The following is a 20,429-nucleotide window of genomic DNA, read 5'->3' on the forward strand; positions in this document are numbered from 1 at the left end:
ACCTCTGAACTATTTCTAGTAGTATAATTTGTACCTGGTACTTTTAATTCTACAGAAAGAAAAAACAATTGCTTCTGTATAAAAATGAAAATAGTCTAAGATACTTAATGAAGAATCATGCCTGACAGAGCTGTCAATGGATGAATACTTACACATCCCAGACGATCTGTTGCTTGCATGGCCAGCCTGATTTTCCACAGCTTTGTAAGGGAACAGTAGGGTTGTATCCAAACTCCTAAAACCCTCCCGAAGAGACTGGTGCTTATAATACTCTACAAGTTCCTGTACAAAACAAAAAACAGAAATATTAATAACTAATAAAGCTTAATGACAATTTACACTAAAGATACAGTTCAATAAGTAAACCCTTAAAGCGGAGCTCCACTCAAAAGGGAAAGGTCCGCTTTAAGTACTGGTCATCTGCTCCCCGTGAGCAATTGGCACCTTTGGGAAGCAGGTACTTCCGCTGTGTTTGACTAGGCGACCAGAAGTGGAAGATGTCCCTCCCCCTCCCCCTAGTCTTCTGGAACACATGACAGGTCCAGGAAGACCACAAGACCATTTACAAGGCACAGAACTACTCGCGCATGAGCAGTGGGCACCCAGCTGTAAAACCGCAAGCACACTTAAAATGGTGGCGCTGGGGAGTGAGGACAGCAGGTGAAACCGGCTGCGGTGAGTACACCACTGGATCACGGGACAGGAGAGAGGCTGTTTTTTAATAGCTACAATTTTTGTAGCTGTTGACTTTTATTTTTTTAGCTTTGTCTGGAGCTCTGCTTTAATTTCTTCCTAGAAACTCTGGGTTAAAAATAAAGTGTGACACATTTAGCACAATTAGTCGATGTTACAATTTTAAAGTCTCTTTGCATGAGAAAGTAGTCCTGCTCAACGAGTTCTACCATCCATTGGAAAGCTGATGTTTTACATTAAAATGATTGTCGTCTAACGTAAAATGGTTTCCTGTGGTGTGTGCAACTACATGTGCTAGTCTTCAAATTGATCCCTGTATTTTAAGGAGCCCCTTAGGTTCTAGGCCTAGGGAATCCATGAAACTTATAATTCTATTCCAGGTGTTAAGGTCTGCTCCCTGTAATTCAACTGACAAATGCCAGAACTACAGTGGGCAGAATATACTCTGGCATTTGAAATAAACTGAAAAGGAGTGGGGCTTAAACCTTTAGACTTCTAGACCCCATGTACTACTTCTATCTAGGTTAAAAGGAAGCTCTACAGTGATACAGAGAATTGAAAATAAACACAAGAACTTGCACCATGAGATAACTTTGGCAACATTGCTACTTTAGATATGTTTGGGCCAGTTAAAGAGTACTTTGAGATAACCAGATTACCCTCTGTATATTGTTGCATACTGAAACACAAATAACATCATTCTGTGGGAGGCGTGGTCTGGATGAATCGAGCTGAGGCTGCTTTTACCTGCTAACCACTCAGGTCAGGCAAGGTGTGTGGTGGTCAAGCTATGTCTTTCTGTTTCTGCAGCATGCTTGGGTTTGGATGGACCTTTCCTCAGCCTACACCCTCACTAGTCACCGACATCCAACTCACTTGACCTTAACAGCATGAGCGGGGACCCTTAAGTATTTATCTTGGATCATTCCGAGGGGACGCATTCACACACTGCATATGATAACCTGACCAATTTTCATAAGATATTTCCTTTTATGTCCTTTATGTTCTAAATTAGCTACAAATGTATGAAATACTTAAATATGAATTTGAATGTTAAATATAGTGTCATCACATATATAATGTAATCCTTTAAATGACCACCATTGCAAAAACCTGGAGCAGTTGTTCTCTGACAACTGTTTCAGGTCATTTTACTGGTATACATTTAAATAAGAGTATCAAATACAGTATATCATTAAATTGTAATAAAAACTGTACATGTATGAATATTTTAAATGTTGCCTCTAGTGTAGGAATTTAAATGGACTATATTAATGTGGTTCATCAGCTACATATGTTGCAAGGGGAGGAATGCTCAACTGGTACTGGTTTAAAAAAAAAGCATAAAACAGGTCCATCAGGAATCCAGGTTACCCTGCACTGTTACTAAACAAGGCAAAAATAGTTTATAATACAGGAAGGCTTTGTAAAGCAAAAAAAAAAAATCAGCTCGTCTAAGCCACTCAGGTTAGTTTGTAATAGGGTTCCTCCTAATGGGTTCTCCAAAACAAACAGGCAGCACATGTACCTTTTTAGTGCTCTACCAGTTCTCAGCCTTTTCACGAAGGAGCAAGTGCCCACAGCAAAGCCCTGGTCATCAGTCAGTTTGCATATATAAAGGCCTGTGGACAGCTGAGACTAAAAATGAGGTCTGACTACTGCTGCCCCCAGGTAGTAGGCAACCAGCAGTGTAGCATCCACCCAAAGACATACGGTTATTGCCCAATCTAGTTAAAAACATATGGACCATGTAATTGTCATTTCCTATCTCTCTGTATAAAACCCTCACAATGGAGTTTTAACAGGACGATGGGGGAACACTCAGGCCCTGTAACACTATAGGCCCCGGGGTCAGCTCTATTTAAAGTGAAACTACACCCAAAATGTGAAGTTCCGCTATCCCTCCTCATCCCCCTGCTCTGTCACTATTGACATCATTTTTTTTTGGGGGGGGGGGAGCAGGTACCTGGTTTTGACAGGTACATGCTCCCACATCCCCTCTGACCACCTAGGCCAGTGGTCTCCAAACTGCGGCCCGAGGGCCAGATGTGGCCCTTTGCCAGCTTTTATCCAACCCTTGGGGCATTATTCTTCCCACTTTGTTCTTAACACTGAAACCAAAAGTGGGGCATAATTCCCCCAACCAACAGCAATGATGGGGCACGCTTACCCCCACTAATATCAATGATCAGGCACTATTCCATCCACTGAAACCAATGACAGGGCACTATTCCTTCCACTAATATCAAGGATGGACCACTATTCCTCCCACTGATACCATTGAAGGGGCACTATTTCTCCCACTGATACCAATGATTGGGCACTATTCCTCCCACTGACACCAATGATGGTGCACTTATCCTCCCACTGATACCAATGATGTGGCACTATTGCTTCTCTTACTGACCACAGGCACTATGCAAATGAACACCACGCCTGAGGCATTGCTTATGCTCATTGATGCCTAGGACATTTTCTACCCCCACTGGCCACAATCCAGCCCCCCAAAAGACAGAAGGACAGTAAAATGGCCCTTTGTTTGGAAAGTTTGGAGACCCCTGGCCTAGGCGATTGGAGTGGAAGTTCGCCTCCTCTACCTGCAGCCTCTTAGGACACGTCACAGGTCCCAAGAGACTGTGGAACCATTCACAAGGAGCAGCACAGCTCGTGCAGTGGGCTGTGAAACCACAAGGAGTCACAGTTGGTTGCCCAAAGTTAAGATGCCAGCTCCGGGGACAGAAGAGCGGTAAAGAAATCTGCTTCGGTGAGCACAGCGTGGATTCCTGAACAGGTGAGTGTCTTTTTCTTAAAAGTCAGCAGCTACAGGAACTGAAGAACCACTTTAAGTAGTAATTAAGTCTAATGTGTTGTGATACAACATGCAGCAGAACAGCTAAATGCAGCAGAACAGCAGCCATATACTGTGTTGCTTCTGGGTGATAACGTCTACATTTCTAAATGTTAATACTTTTGTTGGTAGATATTAATCTTTTGTTGTTGGTATTGTCCAAACTAACCAATCAAATGTTCCCTTTAAATGTCTAACCTAACTTATAAACAGAAAAGTAATAATTAAATAGGCTGTTAGAGGTGTAATTTTTTCAAACATTTTTAATTAGGATTCCCAGGATATGAAAAACATTTAACAGTTAAACATAACATATACATGCATACATTTCACAGTGTATGAATCAAAGAGCACACATGCATCAGCCAACAAAAATGTTTAACATCCCAGTGAGCAAACATCTCTTAAAATTGTTTAAATTCACTTGAAGTTTTTCTGCAGCAGTTTAGCCATTTTTTATATGACTATAAGAAAAGCTACTGTAGGCAGCTATCCAAATGGATATGAAGAATTAATAACCGAGAAATAACCAGCCTCTAGCACTCCAAATACAAATAAAATAAATATATACAAGTAATATATTTAAATTGTAAGTGAACTAATTTATTTCCTCTATTCCAATTATAAAAATATATTGTTTTGCTTTTATGGGTATGTTCTTGGGTTGTAAAACTCCATAAAACACCATTACAAACAGGCACAATTTGGAGAGTTTATGTGTTAAATTAAATCTCTTTCATTGTTATGTCTTCTAAAAGTCACTTTTTTCCTTTGTGGATTCATTTTAGTTTAAAAATAATACTGCAAAAACAACAAATTGACAGGCAATAAAATAGACACATTACATCACACAAAGCAATACCATCATTTAAAGAAAGAATGTTTGCGGCAAATGGTGAAAATGTGTTGAAAATAAAGAACACTGAAAAAATAACTTAATTCAAGTCCTGTCCCTATGATGCTTAGTGCTCAAATGGCATTACACATTTATCCTGACCTGGATAAAGCCACTTGCAGTATTCTTAACTATTTAGACTGAAAATCAGGGCTTTTCTATCAAAATCATTTAAGTTGATGCTATCTAGAACATTAGAATTCTAAATGACTTATTTTAGGATAATCCTGACATATACATGTAAACTAACATCAGCTGAAAGTGTATGTTTAAGAACTGAGCAGACATCAGAAAAGCAATAGCAATCAGCCTGGCATACACATTCTGGCAAACCAATTCCTCCCCCATGATTGATCAGATAGGAAGTATTTGTGGAAGTTGTAGGCTTCCTATGGTCTTTAGCAGCCCATAGACAATGTAATTTTCTTTTCTTCCACTGCAAGGAAAAAAAATCACAAGATTTCCCCATCAACACAGTCAGTGTTCATGGGGGAATCCTCACATGGCGCGATTGTATTCTGCTGGCAGGGGGGGGGGGCATGGGAGCCTTCCCATCCAGCAGAACACAATGATTACTGCTAGCGGCTATAGCCGCTGGCAGTAATTGCATGCAGACAAATCCAACTGGCTGTTTATACCCAAGCTGATCCATGGATCAAATTGGGTACTACAATCAACCTGCCCATACATGGATTGAAATGCCTCTGGTTTCTGCTGAACCGGACGAATTTCAATCCAGCTGGCTTTACTATCACATGCCTATCCAGTTCTCAATAGCCAGGTCAGGTGTCAATCATCTCATGCCTGTGAGCAACCTAAAGTAAACCCGTTTTGCCCACGCAGGGCAAAGCAGCAGATTCACTTTAATAATGGCTCCATCAGCAGCACCTTCCCATTGTTCCCCAAATGCTCTGTTCAGCTATCAAAACCAAAGAAAAATAGTTGGTACTTCAAGTAGGAGGGAGCATGTGACTTACTCCCCTTCCCTCCATCTGACAGTGCTAACACTTAGTGATTGCTTGAACAGAGACCCAGACCTTTCACTATCACAAGAGAATCTTCAGTCCTTAGTGAGATGCAACTTGAAAATTGGAGTATACAAAAGTCAAGTTATTTTGCCTCCCAGCAGCTGAATGGAGGGATAAGTGATTAAAGAGGAGGTAAAAATATACTGGTGGAGGAGATGTACTGGTTCACTGTGTGTTTCAGCTTAGTTGGCACCAAAGCCAAGAATACTTTTGTTACCAGAGCACATTTACACTAGATAGCAGCACTTTTCCAAGTTCCCATCCATCATAAATGGCCCTCACTGTGTATATAGAGGGTCTGATGTGGAAAAACTAAATCATTCTCTGATATTTTCATTCAGTAAGCAGGAAAGCCTTCACGTTTGCCAGAGATGCTCTTGGGCAGAAAGAGTTTAACAAACAATAGATCAGTGTGACATTTTTTAAGTAAAGGAACGGAATCAATGCTTACCATTAAACTTTTAAATTTCCTATTTTCTGCAATGCGAAAAAAGCCATCTCTCGTTAATATCTTGATGTGCTTCACTTCATTGTTGTACCTGCGGGCAAAACATAACTTCTGAATATAAATTTGCTTTTAATCAGCCAAGGATCAATAATTACCTGCGGGCAGGGCCCAAAACAAGAGTAAACAGATTCATTGCAGAGCCTGAGTGTATATTCCATCCAACACAGGCCTGACAACTCATTAACAGAATATATTTAGCAGGGTGAAGAAAACATGCAGTTTGTTTTTGAAAGATCAGGCTGCAGGATCATATTTAAATCCAATTAGCTCTTTCCTATACAGCATGATTAAATTCAAATTATTTGTGGTTATGGGCCATCGCCTCATTTCAATATACAAAGGTGTCTCAATGAACTTCTTAGGTGCCAAGTTATCCAGAACTTTTGCATTGTATGTCTTGGTGAAGAATAATAAATGGTCACAAGCTTTCTAGGCAGACAGAAATGCATAAGAATATATTTACAATATTTATTCTAAGCTCACATTTTTTACCAGCTCTACCATTCTATTCCATTTGGGGTTTTCCAAGTAAAATAAGTTAATGAAATCTACTACACTGAAAGTAAGGGTAAAAACCAGCCTTAGCTATGTGCATATGATCTGTGCTGTTGTATGGAGCACTTCCTTAAGGAAGCACCACAAAATTATTAACAATAATCTTGTGCCAACATATATTGTATTTCTAGGTATTTCTAGTAAACATTTTGTTCTTCCTTTTCCCTTCAGTTTGTAAAAGTGGGTCTAACAATTCTGGAAACTAGTTAAGCAGTGGGTAAATGAGTGGCTGTCTGTCAATATTTTTCCCTAAAGCAAGCTAGTCTATTAGATTATAATGCTAACTGCAGTCCAATTACAAACTATCATTTCTTATATCAAGCCAGCATAAACCTAACCCACTCGTACGGAGTCTAATTTTCTCCAATCAGATTAAACCCAGCTTTACTGAAAGAAATATCCATTATTACTTCAGTCTGCTCAATTTACTGTAGTAGAGCAAAAGGCAAAACATTTTTTCTTTGATTTTGGATACAGTGAGCGTAATAACCCATGTAACATTTATGTTTGTCATCTGTGCCCCATTGGGGAGATATCCCTTCACTTCCTGTCCCCTAGCCAAAACAGGAAGTAAGAGGAAATGCCTCTAAAGTAAGGAAACCCCTGATTGTCACCAGAGTCATTAGAACTGGTGTCCCCACTGGGCATTCCTGTGATTCCTGTTCTGGGGGCAGCCCCAAAATTTGGGAGTTTGTTTTACTTTACCTTTTGGTGATAATGGTATACAGGACTAATAGAGAGGTTAAAACTCCCTAACAGAGGAACAGACAGCAATACAAACCTGGCAGGTGTTCTAATCCCTCTCCACTTTTTCCAAAACAAAAAAGGTTTTGCCTTTAGTTATATTTTAAAGTGATTCTAAAGACAAAAAGTTTTTTTACCCTAATGCATTACTTCCATTAAGGTAAAAACTTTTGCACTAGTTGGTCTCCCCTGCCCCCCTCCCTAAGTGTTTACCTGTAACGGTCCAGCTCTCTGCCCATCTGCGATAGCGCTGTTTCTCTCTCTCCTCTACCATAAGCTCAGAGACAGTAGCAGGAGCCATTGGCTCCCGCTGCTGTCAGTGAAATGCTGTGAGCCAAGAGCAGGAAGTGGGAGTAAGCCCACAGGTGCATCTTCATAGGAATTGGCTTCCTATTGTGGCATGCAGAGAAGAGGAGGAGACATGATCACCGACAGGGATGCCAAGAAGAAGAGGATTGGGGCTGCTCTGTGCAATACCATTGCACAGACCATGTAAGTATAACATATTTGTTATTTTAATATATTTTTTTAAAAAAAGTGTTAAAACCACTCTATGCTCTTTTCTTTCCAAATACCAAGGGTGAATTGGAAGCGTTGGGGTTAATTTACTAAAGGCACTTTTCAAGGGAATATTTCCTTAGCTTTGTGACTGAGGTGAAGTTCTGCTGACTTCCATCATCCAATCATGTGCAAGCAAAAATAAGGATTTTTGACTTACCAATAAAATCATTTTATTTGGCTACAGTACAGGACATGGGTTCCTTTAAAGTGGAATTCCTGCCTAACACTATGTTTAAAAATGTCCCCTCCCCTCTCCTGCTACCTATGCTGTCTGTGTAAAAAATGTGCATTACCTACCTATTTTTAGCCCACTCTAGCTTCATGATCCCCTGTGTGAAGATGCCTTGTTCTGAAAAGCTCGCCTTGAGGAGCAGACTGACACAGTCAAATCAGCCCTCACAGGAACAGGATAATTCCTATTCTTCAAGGCTTAAGCCTTGAAGGCCTCATGCACGCAGACACTTAGCAGCTCCTGTGTGCTGAGACGGAAAATCCCTGGAGGAGCAGCATGTGTAACTGTCAATATGAAAAAAATTGGCTGTACATGGCTGTGTCTTGATAAACAGCAATGGCTTTTGAACTGCTGTTTTCTCAAAAATGCATGTACAACGCTCTTCCCCAACGCAAAAGTGGTACAATTAAGGAAAAGCCATTGGTGGCTTGTATTGGTGGCTGTGAGCAGCATGTGAGGCCCCACCTTCCTCGTCACCTGCAAAAGGAGGAGGCAGGATTATGTTCTGATTCAGGTGGAAGGTAGATACCATCTTAAGGAAAAAGAAGACCCGAGACCTCAAAAACTCCCTGTCTTTATGAAGAAGAATGAAGAGATCTTTACAGGACAGCCACAAGAAAATTTACCTTTTGAGCAAGGTCAGCCAAGGGAATGTCCTGAATTGGCACAAAGGGAGGCATTAGAAGAGCCTCAAATGAGGCCACTATGAGTTCCAGACTCCTTATGCAAAATCAGACTGCATGAAGCTTTTTTTTAAGCACAGGGTCTGAACATGAGCTCGGAAGATAAACACTCCTTCAGGGGAACAAACATCCAACTTGGGCCATTACCAAGACTAGGCTACAATACTCCATGCAGTGGGTTGAATCAAACACAGACTTCTGTAGGTTGAAGATCCACCAAAAACTCTTAAGTGTCTGTATCATTTGTTGCACATTGGCCACTAGGGCAAGAGTGGAGTGATCCTTCAAAAGAAGGTTGCCCAGATATCCAAAAATGTGGATTTCCTGAGAGAAAAACAGCGCAAGGATTAGGAGAAGGGAAATGGTTAAGACCCCAGAACCCCTGGACAGGTCAAAGGGAAAAGTCATAAACTAAAAAAGTGCTGTTCGCCCACATGGCAGGAACCACATAAATATACATCCTTAATATCTGTTGTTGTCAGGGATCCCCTCGGTCCCCGCCGCGATGGTCCCGGCGCAGGCGCAGTGTGCCGCCCTGTGCAGGGACTCGAGCATTAGGTCCGGGCCGGCCGCGGCGTTCGAGTTCGTGCATGCGCAGTAGAAGCCGCGGCCGCCCGCTGGGCACCAATGGCAGCGCAGGGCGGGATATTTAAATGGCCCTGAGCTGTCATTCAGTGCCTTCTGGTCTTACCTGTATCCTGTATCTGCGAACCTGTGAATTGTAAGTTGCTGACCCGGATTGTGCTTTGACCTTGCTGTATTTCTCCTGCCCTGACCCTTGCTTTGCCTGACCTCTCTCTTGAATGCCCCCTATTGGATCTGACCTGCTGTTGCTGACCTGGCGTGTGACCCGACTATTCTCTGCCCGCTGCCTTGTACCGTACCGTCCTCCCTGTTACCGACCCGGCTTGTCTGACCCCGCACCTGCTCAGCCATCCATCCATCCATCCGTCCATCCCTCCCAGTGGGGTCTCCTGACCTCCTCATATCAGGCTCTTCACCGCAGGAGCCCTCGGCGAATACCACTACCACTAACGGGTTTGCCCAGTAGTCACGACCTGGTCTCGGGGGGCTCCAAGTCCATCCCCACCATCAGGGGCCCTGGTGAACAAGCACCCTGGGACTTAGACTCCGTGCTCTGGAAACGCCTATTTAGTGGAGTGCTAGTGGTACCGCCGGGTGGTCCCTTACAGTACCAGAAGGCCATGACGGAGCCTCGAGGAGGACCCTCCCCGCTGGAGGAAGTTTGTAGGCACCTGGCACCTTGACGCAAGCTGTAAACGTATTACAGGACAGGTGTTTACAGATTGAAAATCGGTTCCAGGCCTGCACGATATCTGCCTCTGCACCACAGGCCCCGACCCCTGCACCTCCGCCCGTAGCGGCCCCTGGGCCTGCTTCAGGGGCCCCCGCATCACTTCCTATGGCCGAACCCCGGGTACCCCTACTGGAGCGTTTTCTCGGGGACCGCACACGCTTCAGGTCGTTCCGTGAATCCTGCCTTCTCTATTTTGAGTTGCAACCTCGTACCTTTTTGACGGAATCAGTAAAGGTGTGGTTTGTCATCTCCCTCCTGCAGGGTGAACCCCAAGACTGGGCCCACCGACTGAGAGGGAACAATGACCCCCACCTAGGCTCAGTTAATGTTTTTTTTGACGCAATGGCCATCTTATATGATGACCCACAGCGGGCAGCTTCGGCCGAAGCAACCATTTACACACTCCAGCAGGGCCGACGGGCGGCGGAGGAGTACGCCTCTGACTTTAGGCGTTGGATGGGGGACACACGCTGGAACGAGTTTGCCCTTGTGCACCAGTTCCGTATGGGCCTGTCAGAGGCCCTGAAAGACGAGCTCGCCCGGGTAGAAATGCCTGAGGCGCTTGAAGACTTAATTGCACTAACCATCAAGATTGACCGAAGACTGCGGGAACGCAGGTTTGAGAGGTCCGGTCAGGGTCGAGGAGGTACCTGGGGGTCTTTCCAGGGTCACAGCCAATCCACTAGGCCACAGTTCCTGAACCCACCACCGGAGGATACTCCTGAACCCATGCAGCTAGGCCTGGCGCGACCTAAGCTATCTCCAGAGGAACGCCAGCGCAGACGCTCCCAGAACCTATGCCTTTACTGTGGTGAAGCTGGTCACATGGTACGATCCTGCCCGCAGAAACTGAGTAAGTGCACCTCTTCTTCCTTATCTGTTGGCGATGTTCATTCTTCCCAATACTTAGTTGTACCCCTCTCCTTTCAGCTGCCAGAAAGGACCGTGGAAGTGACAGCCATAATTGACTCGGGGGCATGCAGCTGTTTTGTAGATATTAATTTTGCTCACCAGCAGGGAATTCCCCTCCAACCAAAAGAAAAGGGGTTCAACATATTTCTGGCCGATGGGTCCCGGATAAGATCGGGGTGGTTAACCAGGAGACCCCTTCCATTTCTACCACCATTGCCAGCCAACACCAGGAACTCCTCCGCTTGGATGCCATCGCATCACCCCTTTTTCCAGTCATTCTGGGGCTTCCGTGGTTACGGGCTCATAACCCCCAGATTGACTGGGAAACCAGGGTAGTCTCGTTCCCTTCCTCATACTGTCGGGAACACTGCCGCACTTCCGGGCCCGGGGGTTCCCCAGGTCCTTGTGTGCTCAGAGGGGGATGCCGACTTAAGGCAGGTCATTCCTGCAGCCTACCATGAATTCCTTGATGTATTCAGTAAACGGGGAGCAGATACTCTACCCCCCCACCGCCCGTATGACTGTCCTATCGACCTGTTACCTGGCTCAGAGATCCCTTTCGGGCAGATCTTCCCCCTTTCGGAGCTCGAATTGGGGGCCCTGAGGGAATACATTGAGGACAGCCTGCAGAAGGGATTCATCCGCCCCTCTACCTCTCCGGCAGGGGCAGGGATTTTCTTTGTAGAAAAAAAGGACAAGACCTTGAGACCGTGTATTGATTACCGGGAATTGAATAGAGTTACAATCAAAAACCGTTACCCCCTGCCGTTGGTACCAGAGTTATTCCAGAGTTTAAAGGCGGCAGTGGTGTTCACAAAACTGGACTTAAGGGGAGCATACAACCTGGTTCGCATAAGGGAGGGGGACGAGTGGAAAACGGCATTCCGCACCCGCTTCGGCCACTTCGAATATCTGGTCATGCCGTTCGGTCTGTGCAATGCACCGGCCACCTTCCAACACTTTGTGAACGACATTTTTAGGGATTTCCTGGATGTCTTTGTTATAGTCTACTTAGACGATATTTAGATTTTTTCACCTTCTCTGGGGGAGCACAGGGTTCACGTAGCAAAGGTATTAGGGCGGTTGCGGCAGCACGGCTTATACGCCAAAGCTGACAAATGTTGCTTTGAACAGTCTAGTATTACTTTTCTGGGTCTGATTATCTCCACCGCGGGGGTCGCGATGGACCCTCAGAAAGTCTCTGCAATACTGGATTGGCCTGAACCCACAGACAGGAAGGGCGTCCAACGGTTTGTCGGGTTCGCAAACTTTTACCACAAGTTCATCAAGAACTTCTCGGGTCTGGTCTCCCCCATTACTCAGCTAACCAAGCTTGGAACTCGATTCAGGTGGACGCCAGAGGCGCAGGAAGCTTTTGAAGCTTTGAAGAAACTATTCACTTCGGCACCCATCCTGGGTCACCCCGATGCCGGCTTACCCTACATCTTGGAGGTAGATGCGTCAGAGAATGCGGTAGGTTCCATCCTATCCCAGCGAAAGGGCACCAGGGAATTGCTCCACCCTGTGGCATTCTTCTCACGGAAACTCACCCCGGCGGAAAGGAACTACGATATCGGCGATCGTGAACTTCTGGCGATTAAGACAGCGTTAGAGGAATGGAGGTACCTGCTGGAAGGTGCCTCACACCCCATCTTAATATTTACGGATCATAAGAATCTGGAGTACCTGAGGACCGCCAAACGCTTACGCCCACGACAGGCAAGATGGGCACTGTTCTTCTCAAGATTCAATTTCCACATTACATACAGGCCGGGATCAAAGAATACGAAGCCAGATGCGTTGTCACGCATGTACGAGGACGCCAAGGAGGTCCCAGCGCCCGACACTATCCTGTCTTTGGGAAACTTCTTGGCGCTCCAGACGGACCTTCGTTCCAAGATAATGGAGGCGTCCACGGCCATATCCATCCCAGCCGGGGTGCCCCTCCAGAACAAGGGGGGACTCCTGTGGAAGGAAGATCGGATTGTGGTGCCAGAGGAAATCCGAACTCTGGTCTTGGGCCATTGCCATGACCACCCGATGGCAGGGCACTTTGGGTCGGCCAAGACCTTAGAGCTCCTCCGACGCTCCTTCTGGTGGCCTGACATGGCAAAAGACTGCAAACACTATGTTAACTCCTGCATCACCTGCCAGAGGAACAAACCATCAAGGTGCAAGGCTTGGGGTCTTCTGCGGCCTTTACCGATTCCCAACGGCCTTGGCAGAAAATTTCAATGGATTTCATAGTCGAGCTCCCACCTTCACGAGACCACACAGCAATTCTTGTGGCCGTGGACCGTTTATCTAAGATGGCCCACTTTATACCATTAAGGAAGACTCCGTCGGCAGCCGAAACTGTGCGAGTATTCATTCGAGAGATTGTAAAACTGCACGGGGTCCCTGAAGACATCGTCTCTGACCGAGGGGTTCAGTTTACCTCAAGATTTTGGAGGGCTCTGTGTAAAGCTCTGAACATCCAACTGTCCCTCTCTTCTGCATTCCACCCTCAGTCCAACGGACAGACCGAGAGAACCAACCAGACTCTGGAGCAGTACCTGCGCTGCTATACATCTTTTGCCCAGGATGACTGGTTACCACTTCTACCCTTGGCGGAATTTGCGTACAACAACGCGTGCCATTCTGCAACGGGGCAGTCCCCGTTCTTTTCCAATTATGGGTTTCACCCTACCTTCCTCCCGGACTTGGTCCCTGAATGCCCAATTCCAGCAACACAGGATACATTGACGTTCTTCTCCTCGAACAACAAGAAGCTACAGGAAGCCCTAATTCGGGCCCAAGATGACTACAAGAGGGCATTTAACAAGAGACGAAGGGGAGATCTGGTGTTGCGACCCGGTGAGAAGGTTTGGTTGTCTACTTCCAACTTAAAGATGCTTTGCCCCTCAAAGAAATTAGGCCCTAAATTTATAGGACCCTTTTGCGTTAAGCGGATGGTCAACGAGGTGGCCTACGAACTTGTCCTCCCTGACACACTCAAGATCCACCCAGTCTTCCATGTGTCCCTGCTGAAGCCAGTGGTCCCAGATACCTTCCCTGAACGAGAATCTAGACCTCCGCAGGCCATATCGGTAGAAGGGGAAGAAGAATTTGAGGTGGAATCAATCTTGAAGTGCCGAAGGAGGGGGGGCCAGACCCAATTCCTAATCAAATGGAAGGGCTATGGCCCTGAGGACAATTCTTGGGAACCAGCCCATAATGTCCATGCACCTAGACTTGTCCGGAGGTTCTTTCGCGATCACCCGTGGTGGAGAGATCGGGTGGGCATCCGGAGGTTGCCCGTAGGGGGGGGGCAATGTCAGGGATCCCCTCGGTCCCCGCCGCGATGGTCCCGGCGCAGGCGCAGTGTGCCGCCCTGTGCAGGGACTCGAGCATTAGGTCCGGGCCGGCCGCGGCGTTCGAGTTCGCGCATGCGCAGAAGAAGCCGCGGCCGCCCGCTGGGCACCAATGGCAGCGCAGGGCGGGATATTTAAATGGCCCTGAGCTGTCATTCAGTGCCTTCTGGTCTTACCTGTATCCTGTATCTGCGAACCTGTGAATTGTAAGTTGCTGACCCGGATTGTGCTTTGACCTTGCTGTATTTCTCCTGCCCTGACCCTTGCTTTGCCTGACCTCTCTCTTGAATGCCCCCTATTGGATCTGACCTGCTGTTGCTGACCTGGCGTGTGACCCGACTATTCTTTGCCCGCTGCCTTGTACCGTACCGTCCTCCCTGTTACCGACCCGGCTTGTCTGACCCCGCACCTGCTCAGCCATCCATCCATCCATCCGTCCATCCCTCCCAGTGGGGTCTCCTGACCTCCTCATATCAGGCTCTTCCCCGCAGGAGCCCTCGGCGAATACCACTACCACTAACGGGTTTGCCCAGTAGTCACAACCTGGTCTCGGGGGGCTCCAAGTCCATCCCCACCATCAGGGGCCCTGGTGAACAAGCACCCTGGGACTTAGACTCCGTGCTCTGGAAACGCCTATTTAGTGGAGTGCTAGTGGTACCGCCGGGTGGTCCCTTACAGTTGTTGCAGTGATGTAATTATAGGCTGGGCCCATTTCACCTGGAACTTTTGGACCTGCAAGAAAGTGTTGAGCACCTTCACATCAGGGATGCCTAAATGCCACCCTGAAACAATTCCTCAGGGGAACTGGTACAATCACTTCTGAAGAGTGAAGCTGTTGTAAAGCAGTCTGAAGGGTCCACAATCTTGTTGGAGGGCTAAAGTGGTTGTAAAGGCTGAAGGTTTTTTACCTTCATGCATTCTATGCATGAAGGTAAAATACCTTCTGTGTGCAGCAGTGCCCCCAGCCCCCTCAATACTTACCTGAGCCCCGTCGCAATCCAGCAATGTGAATGATAGCCTCAGCTGTTCTGGGTCTCTGCCTCCCCATTGGCTCAGACAGCAAGTGGATTCCATTGGCTCTTGCTGCTGTCATTCACAGCCAGTCAGACAATGAGGAGAGAGAAGAGGCAGGGCCAGGCCGTGGCTCCATGTGTGAATGGACACTGCTGTGGGGGCACCCAACAGACAGGAGGAGCCAGGAGAGCCTGCAGGGGCCACGAGAAGAGCAGGATCCAGGCTGCTTTGTGCAAAACCACTGCACACAGCAGGTAAGTATAGACATGTTTGTTATCTAAAAAAAAAATGAACCTTTAGAATCGCTTTAAGGAAATCTGGTAGTAAAGTGGGGAGTTTGTAGGGAGCAAAACTCCAGCATGTACTCCTAAGACACCTCCTGGACCCATAAGTCTAAACTGCCCTTAGTCTAGGCATTCAAAAAGGCCAAAAGACATCCTACCGCTTGTAACAGAAGGGGCTCCCCTTCATTGCAGGGAGAATTTGTCACCAGGCTTGACTGACTTGGACATTCAGGACTTGCAACAGAACTAAGAGGTGGACTTGGCTTTTGAAGCAGAGGGCTGGGAGGGGCAAAAGGAAATCTTCTGCAACCGATAAGCAGAATATTTTGCAGTGGGCCTTACGGGGTAAGTGGGTGCTTTTTTTGTCCACCTTTCTTGACAAGAGTGCCTAGTGATGCTCTAAAAAATCATTTTCTGTCAAACAGATTATTTTCTAAGTGTTTCTTACAAATTGTTCACAGACCAGTTCTACAGCCAGAGGATACTACACATATATAATGACATGACAGCCTGAAGAGAATTTTGCACTGGGAATCCAACAAACTGTCTATGCAGAAGTCCAAGGTTACTGTGAGGAGGTTCAAATTTTAGATTACAGAGGGTTCTGACAAAATCAAAGCATGGCTGCATGCCATAGACTTGGCCCAGACTGCCAAAGTTTGGCAAACAGCAATATACATCACCAACGGTTGCATGGGCGAGGTTTTAAGGAGTGCCTGAACTGGTGCCATACTGGTGACCTTAGGTCTAGTAGGTGGCAGTGGTTCCAAGTTAAATTAGAAGTGCACCTCACCCACCAATACCTTAAAGCGGATCTCTGGCGCCCGGCCCCCTTAACTGCTGACCTATTACTTATCTTACCAGGGATCCTGTGGTGTCCTCACCCCAAGCCCATTCTTCAATCGGCTGTTGGGTGATGGCGCCGCCATCTTGACTAAGGGAAACTGACAGTAAAGCCTTGTGGCTTCACAGCCGGTTTCCTACTGTGCTCTGTGAAGTGTCCCAGAGGGCTGGAGGGGTTGTCGAAATTCCAGCTCAGTTCACCGCAGCATGATCAGTTTGCCTCTTTGCTTTCTACCTGGGAGCACATCCTGCCTGTACTCCAGTAGTCAGACTTCTGCTGACACACTATCCTGCACAGTTCTTGATGGAGAAAGAACTCCTCTATGCAAAGAACCAAGTGTAGTCTTCAATCTTTCTATATAATTCTATATAAAAAAACATTGGGGAACATGAGAAAGTACAGAGAAGGGCAACTAAACTGATAAGAGGCATGGAGGAGCTCAGCTATGAGGAAAGATTAGAGGAACTGAATTTATTCTCTTTTGAGAAGAGGAGATTAAGGGGGAATATGATCAACATGTATAAATACATAAGTGGTTCATATACTGAATTCGGTGTAGAGCTATTCACCCTGAGGTCATCACAGAGGACAAGGGGGCACTCTTTACGTCTGGAGGAAAATAAATTTAATCTCCAAACACGGAAAGGTTTCTTCACAGTCAGAGCTGTGAAAATGTGGAATAGACTCCCTGAAGAGTTGATTCTGGCCAGCTCAGTGGATTGCTTCAAAAAAGTTCTGGATTCTTTCTTAGATACACAGAATATAACTGGATACTAACATTTAAAGGTAAACTGGTTGAACTGGATGGACTTTTGTCTTTTTTCAGCCAGACTAACTATGTAACTATGTAATTCGATTCATAAGCTCTCTCAGTATTATTATTATTATTATACAGGATTTATATAGCGCCAACGGTTTGCTCAGCGCTTTACATTATAGTGGGAGACAATACAGTAACAATACAGTTCAATACAAGAGGGATTTGAGGGCCCTGCTCCTTGGAGCTTACAATCTAGGAGGGAGGGGTGAATGGTACAATAGGTCATAACTGTGAGGGATGAACTGGTTGGAAGAGTAAAGGATTTCAGTATTAGCAGAGGGTGGGATAGGCTTCCCTGAAGAGATAGGTTTTCAGTGATCGCCTAAAAGTAAGTAGAGTAGGCGATAGTCTGATAGATTGGGGTAGGGAGTTCCAGAGGATGGGTGACACCCTGGAGAAGTCTTGGAGACGAGCATGGGAGGAGGAGATAAGGGAGCTAGAGAGTAGGAGGACTTGCGAGGAGCGGAGAGAACGGTTTGGGTGATATTTAGAGATAAGATCGGTTATGTACATTGGGCAGTGTTGTGGATGGCTTTATATGTCATTGTTAGTGTTTTGAATTTTATCCGTTGGGCAACTGGGAGCCAGTGGAGGGATTGGCAGAGAGGGGTGGCAGATACAGAAAGGTTAGCAAGGTGGATGAGTCTGGCAGCAGCGTTCATGACAGACTGGAGGGGGGATAGCCTGCGATGAGGTAGGCCAATGAGGAGGGAGTTACAATAGTCGAGGCGTGATATGACAAGGGAGTGAATAAGTTGCTTAGTGGTTTCCAGGGTTAGGAACGGTCGTATCTTGGAGATGTTGCGGAGGTGAAGTCTACATGATTTTGTCAGCGATTGGATCTGTGGCTGGAAGGACAGATGGGAGTCTAGGATTACACCTAGTACCCTGGCATGAGGGGATGGACTGATGATTGTGTTATCGATATTTATGGTGAAGTCAGGGGAGGGGGCACGGGCTGGGGGGAATACTAAGAGCTCAGTTTTGGACAGATTGAGTTTGAGGAAGTGGAGTGACATCCAAGCCGATATGTCACTTGGTAGGCTTGCGATGCGAGTGGAGACTGAAGGGGTGAGGGGTAGACAGATAGATTTGCATGTCATCAGCATAGAGATGGTAATTGAAGCCCTGGGAGTTTATCAAGTGACCAAGGGAGGAGGTGGCAGCGTTATAGGTAACACTGAAGGAGCGCTGCGATAGATAGGAGGAGAACCAGGAGAAAGCGGAGTCCCTGAGGCCAAGAGAGTATAGTTTTTTTGAGGAGGAGGGGATGGTCAACCGTATCAAAAACCGCAAAGAGGTCGAGTAGCAGGAGTATTGAATAGTGACCGTTGGTTTTAGCAGTTAGTAGATCATTAGAGAGTTTTAGTAGGGCAGTTTCAGTAGAGTGTAGAGGTCGAAAGCCAGACTGAAAAGGGTCAAGAAGGTTGCTGTCTGTGAGGTGGAAGTTCAGACGATTGTAGACTAAGCGTTCTAGGAGTTTAGAGGTAAATGGCAGCAGGGAGATGGGTCTTAGGTTGTTCATGTTGGTGGGATCTAGGGAAGGTTTTTTAAGTATGGGAGTGATGTGCGCGTGCTTTAGAGGGGAAGGGAAGGCAGCTGTAGAGAGTGAAAGATTGAAGATGTGAGTGAGGGAGCAAAGGATGGAAGAGGAGGGTGAACGAAGGAGTTGTGAGGGGACAGGGTCCAGGGGGCAGGTGGTGAGGCGGGCTTCTGAGAAGACCTTAAGGACCTATTCGGTGGTAGCAAGGTCAAAGGAGGAAAGTGTTGAGCGAGGTATGGTATGAGGAATGCTAATTGGGGTGGGTGTCTGTGTAGTGGCGAAGTCCCTACGAATTGTGTCAATCTTGTTTTTGAAGTGGTTTGCAATCTCGTGGGCAGTGAGTGAGGTGCTGGGTGGCGGTGGAGGCGAAGAAAGTAGAGAGTTAAAAGTAGAGAAGAGCCGACGAGGCCTGGAAGAGAAGGTATTAATGAGAGAGACAAAGTAGGCTTGTTTGGCAGCGTGAAGGGAGGAAGTGTATGTTAAGAAGGCAGATTTATAACAGGTGAACGCTTTTTGGGATTTGGTTTTACACCATAATCGTTCCAGCGTGCGACTGTGTCGTTTGAGATTTCGGGTGTGGTCAGTCTGCCAAGGTTGTCGCAGTCGGGGCCTGATGCTTAATGTTGTTAGGGGAGCAAGCGAGTCTAAAGCGGATGAAAGCGAGTTGTTGTAGACAGCATTGGGCAGGTCAGGGCAGGACAGGGGATTGATGCTGTCATAGAGTTGGTCAGTTGCAGAGTGGAAGGGAGCCGGGTTTAGGTTTCGGAGATTTCTACTGGTAACTGTTTGCTGTTTGGTGGGATAGGTGTTAGAGATGAGGAGACTGTGAAGGTGATGAGATTGTGATCAGAGAGGGGAAAGGGGGTGTTTGTGAGGTAATAGGGAGTACAGTGGTGTGAGAAGACAAGGTCTAAGGTATTCCCGTCGGAGTGAGCGGAGGACTGTATACACAGTGCTAGTTCAAAAGAAGACGTTATGTGGAAGAGTTGGGAGGTAGCCGGGTTATTGGGGTCATTGTCAACTAAGGGACACTAGCAAAAAAAGATGACTGCTGGATGTGGAAAGGATTATAAGGGCTATCCTGAAAACTTTGTTTGGTATGGTCAATACTTAAAGAAGCCTGTACAGTAAGGAGAACTGTATGACCTTTTCCTTGAACATGATTGGGTATTCCTTGCAAAGTGAATTTTCACCACATTTAAGTGCAACATTAAAGTGGTTCTAAAGGCAGAATGTTTTTAACTTAATGCATTCTATGCATTAAGGTAAAAACCTTCTACATGCAGCTCCCCTGAGCCCAATCTAGATCTAGCATTGTGCACGAAAGCAGCATCTTTCATCCTCCTCATTGCCTCAGAGACAGCAGTTGGAGCCATTGATTCTGCAAGGAAGAAGCAGGAGAGGAGCCGATTCCCACTCTGTATATCAACGGATACACACAGTGTGACTCCAGAGAGAGCCTGGATGAGTGCTGCTATGGGGACATATGGCAAGGGGGACAAAAAGCAAATGTCCTACAGAAAGTTTGGCATAAAGTACAATTTGAAGTCTCCAACTTTCTTCAATTACACAATTGTCTACTTCCTAGAGTCCT

The 20,429-nt window shown here is 46.3% G+C and overlaps 1 protein-coding gene across 5 annotated transcripts in view; it reads right to left on the reverse strand.

Annotated features, from left to right (window-relative positions):
• The window catches only part of VAV3 (vav guanine nucleotide exchange factor 3), a 308,707-nt gene that overhangs the window by 19,522 nt on the left and 268,756 nt on the right, over positions 1-20,429 (reverse strand). For all 5 annotated transcript variants that reach the window (XM_089686619.1, XM_089686621.1, XM_089686620.1 and 2 more), the window contains 2 exons: positions 5,916-6,003; positions 153-282 (listed from right to left, as the gene is read on the reverse strand). In XM_089686619.1, coding sequence (XP_089542745.1) covers positions 153-282; positions 5,916-6,003 — 218 coding nt within the window. The remainder of the gene's footprint in view (positions 1-152; positions 283-5,915; positions 6,004-20,429) is intronic.

The sequence above is a fragment of the Staurois parvus genome, unplaced genomic scaffold (assembly GCF_062004578.1).
Source record: "Staurois parvus isolate SC_StPar_1 unplaced genomic scaffold, SC_StPar_1.0 ptg000402l, whole genome shotgun sequence".
Classification (NCBI taxonomy): Eukaryota; Metazoa; Chordata; class Amphibia; order Anura; family Ranidae; genus Staurois; species Staurois parvus.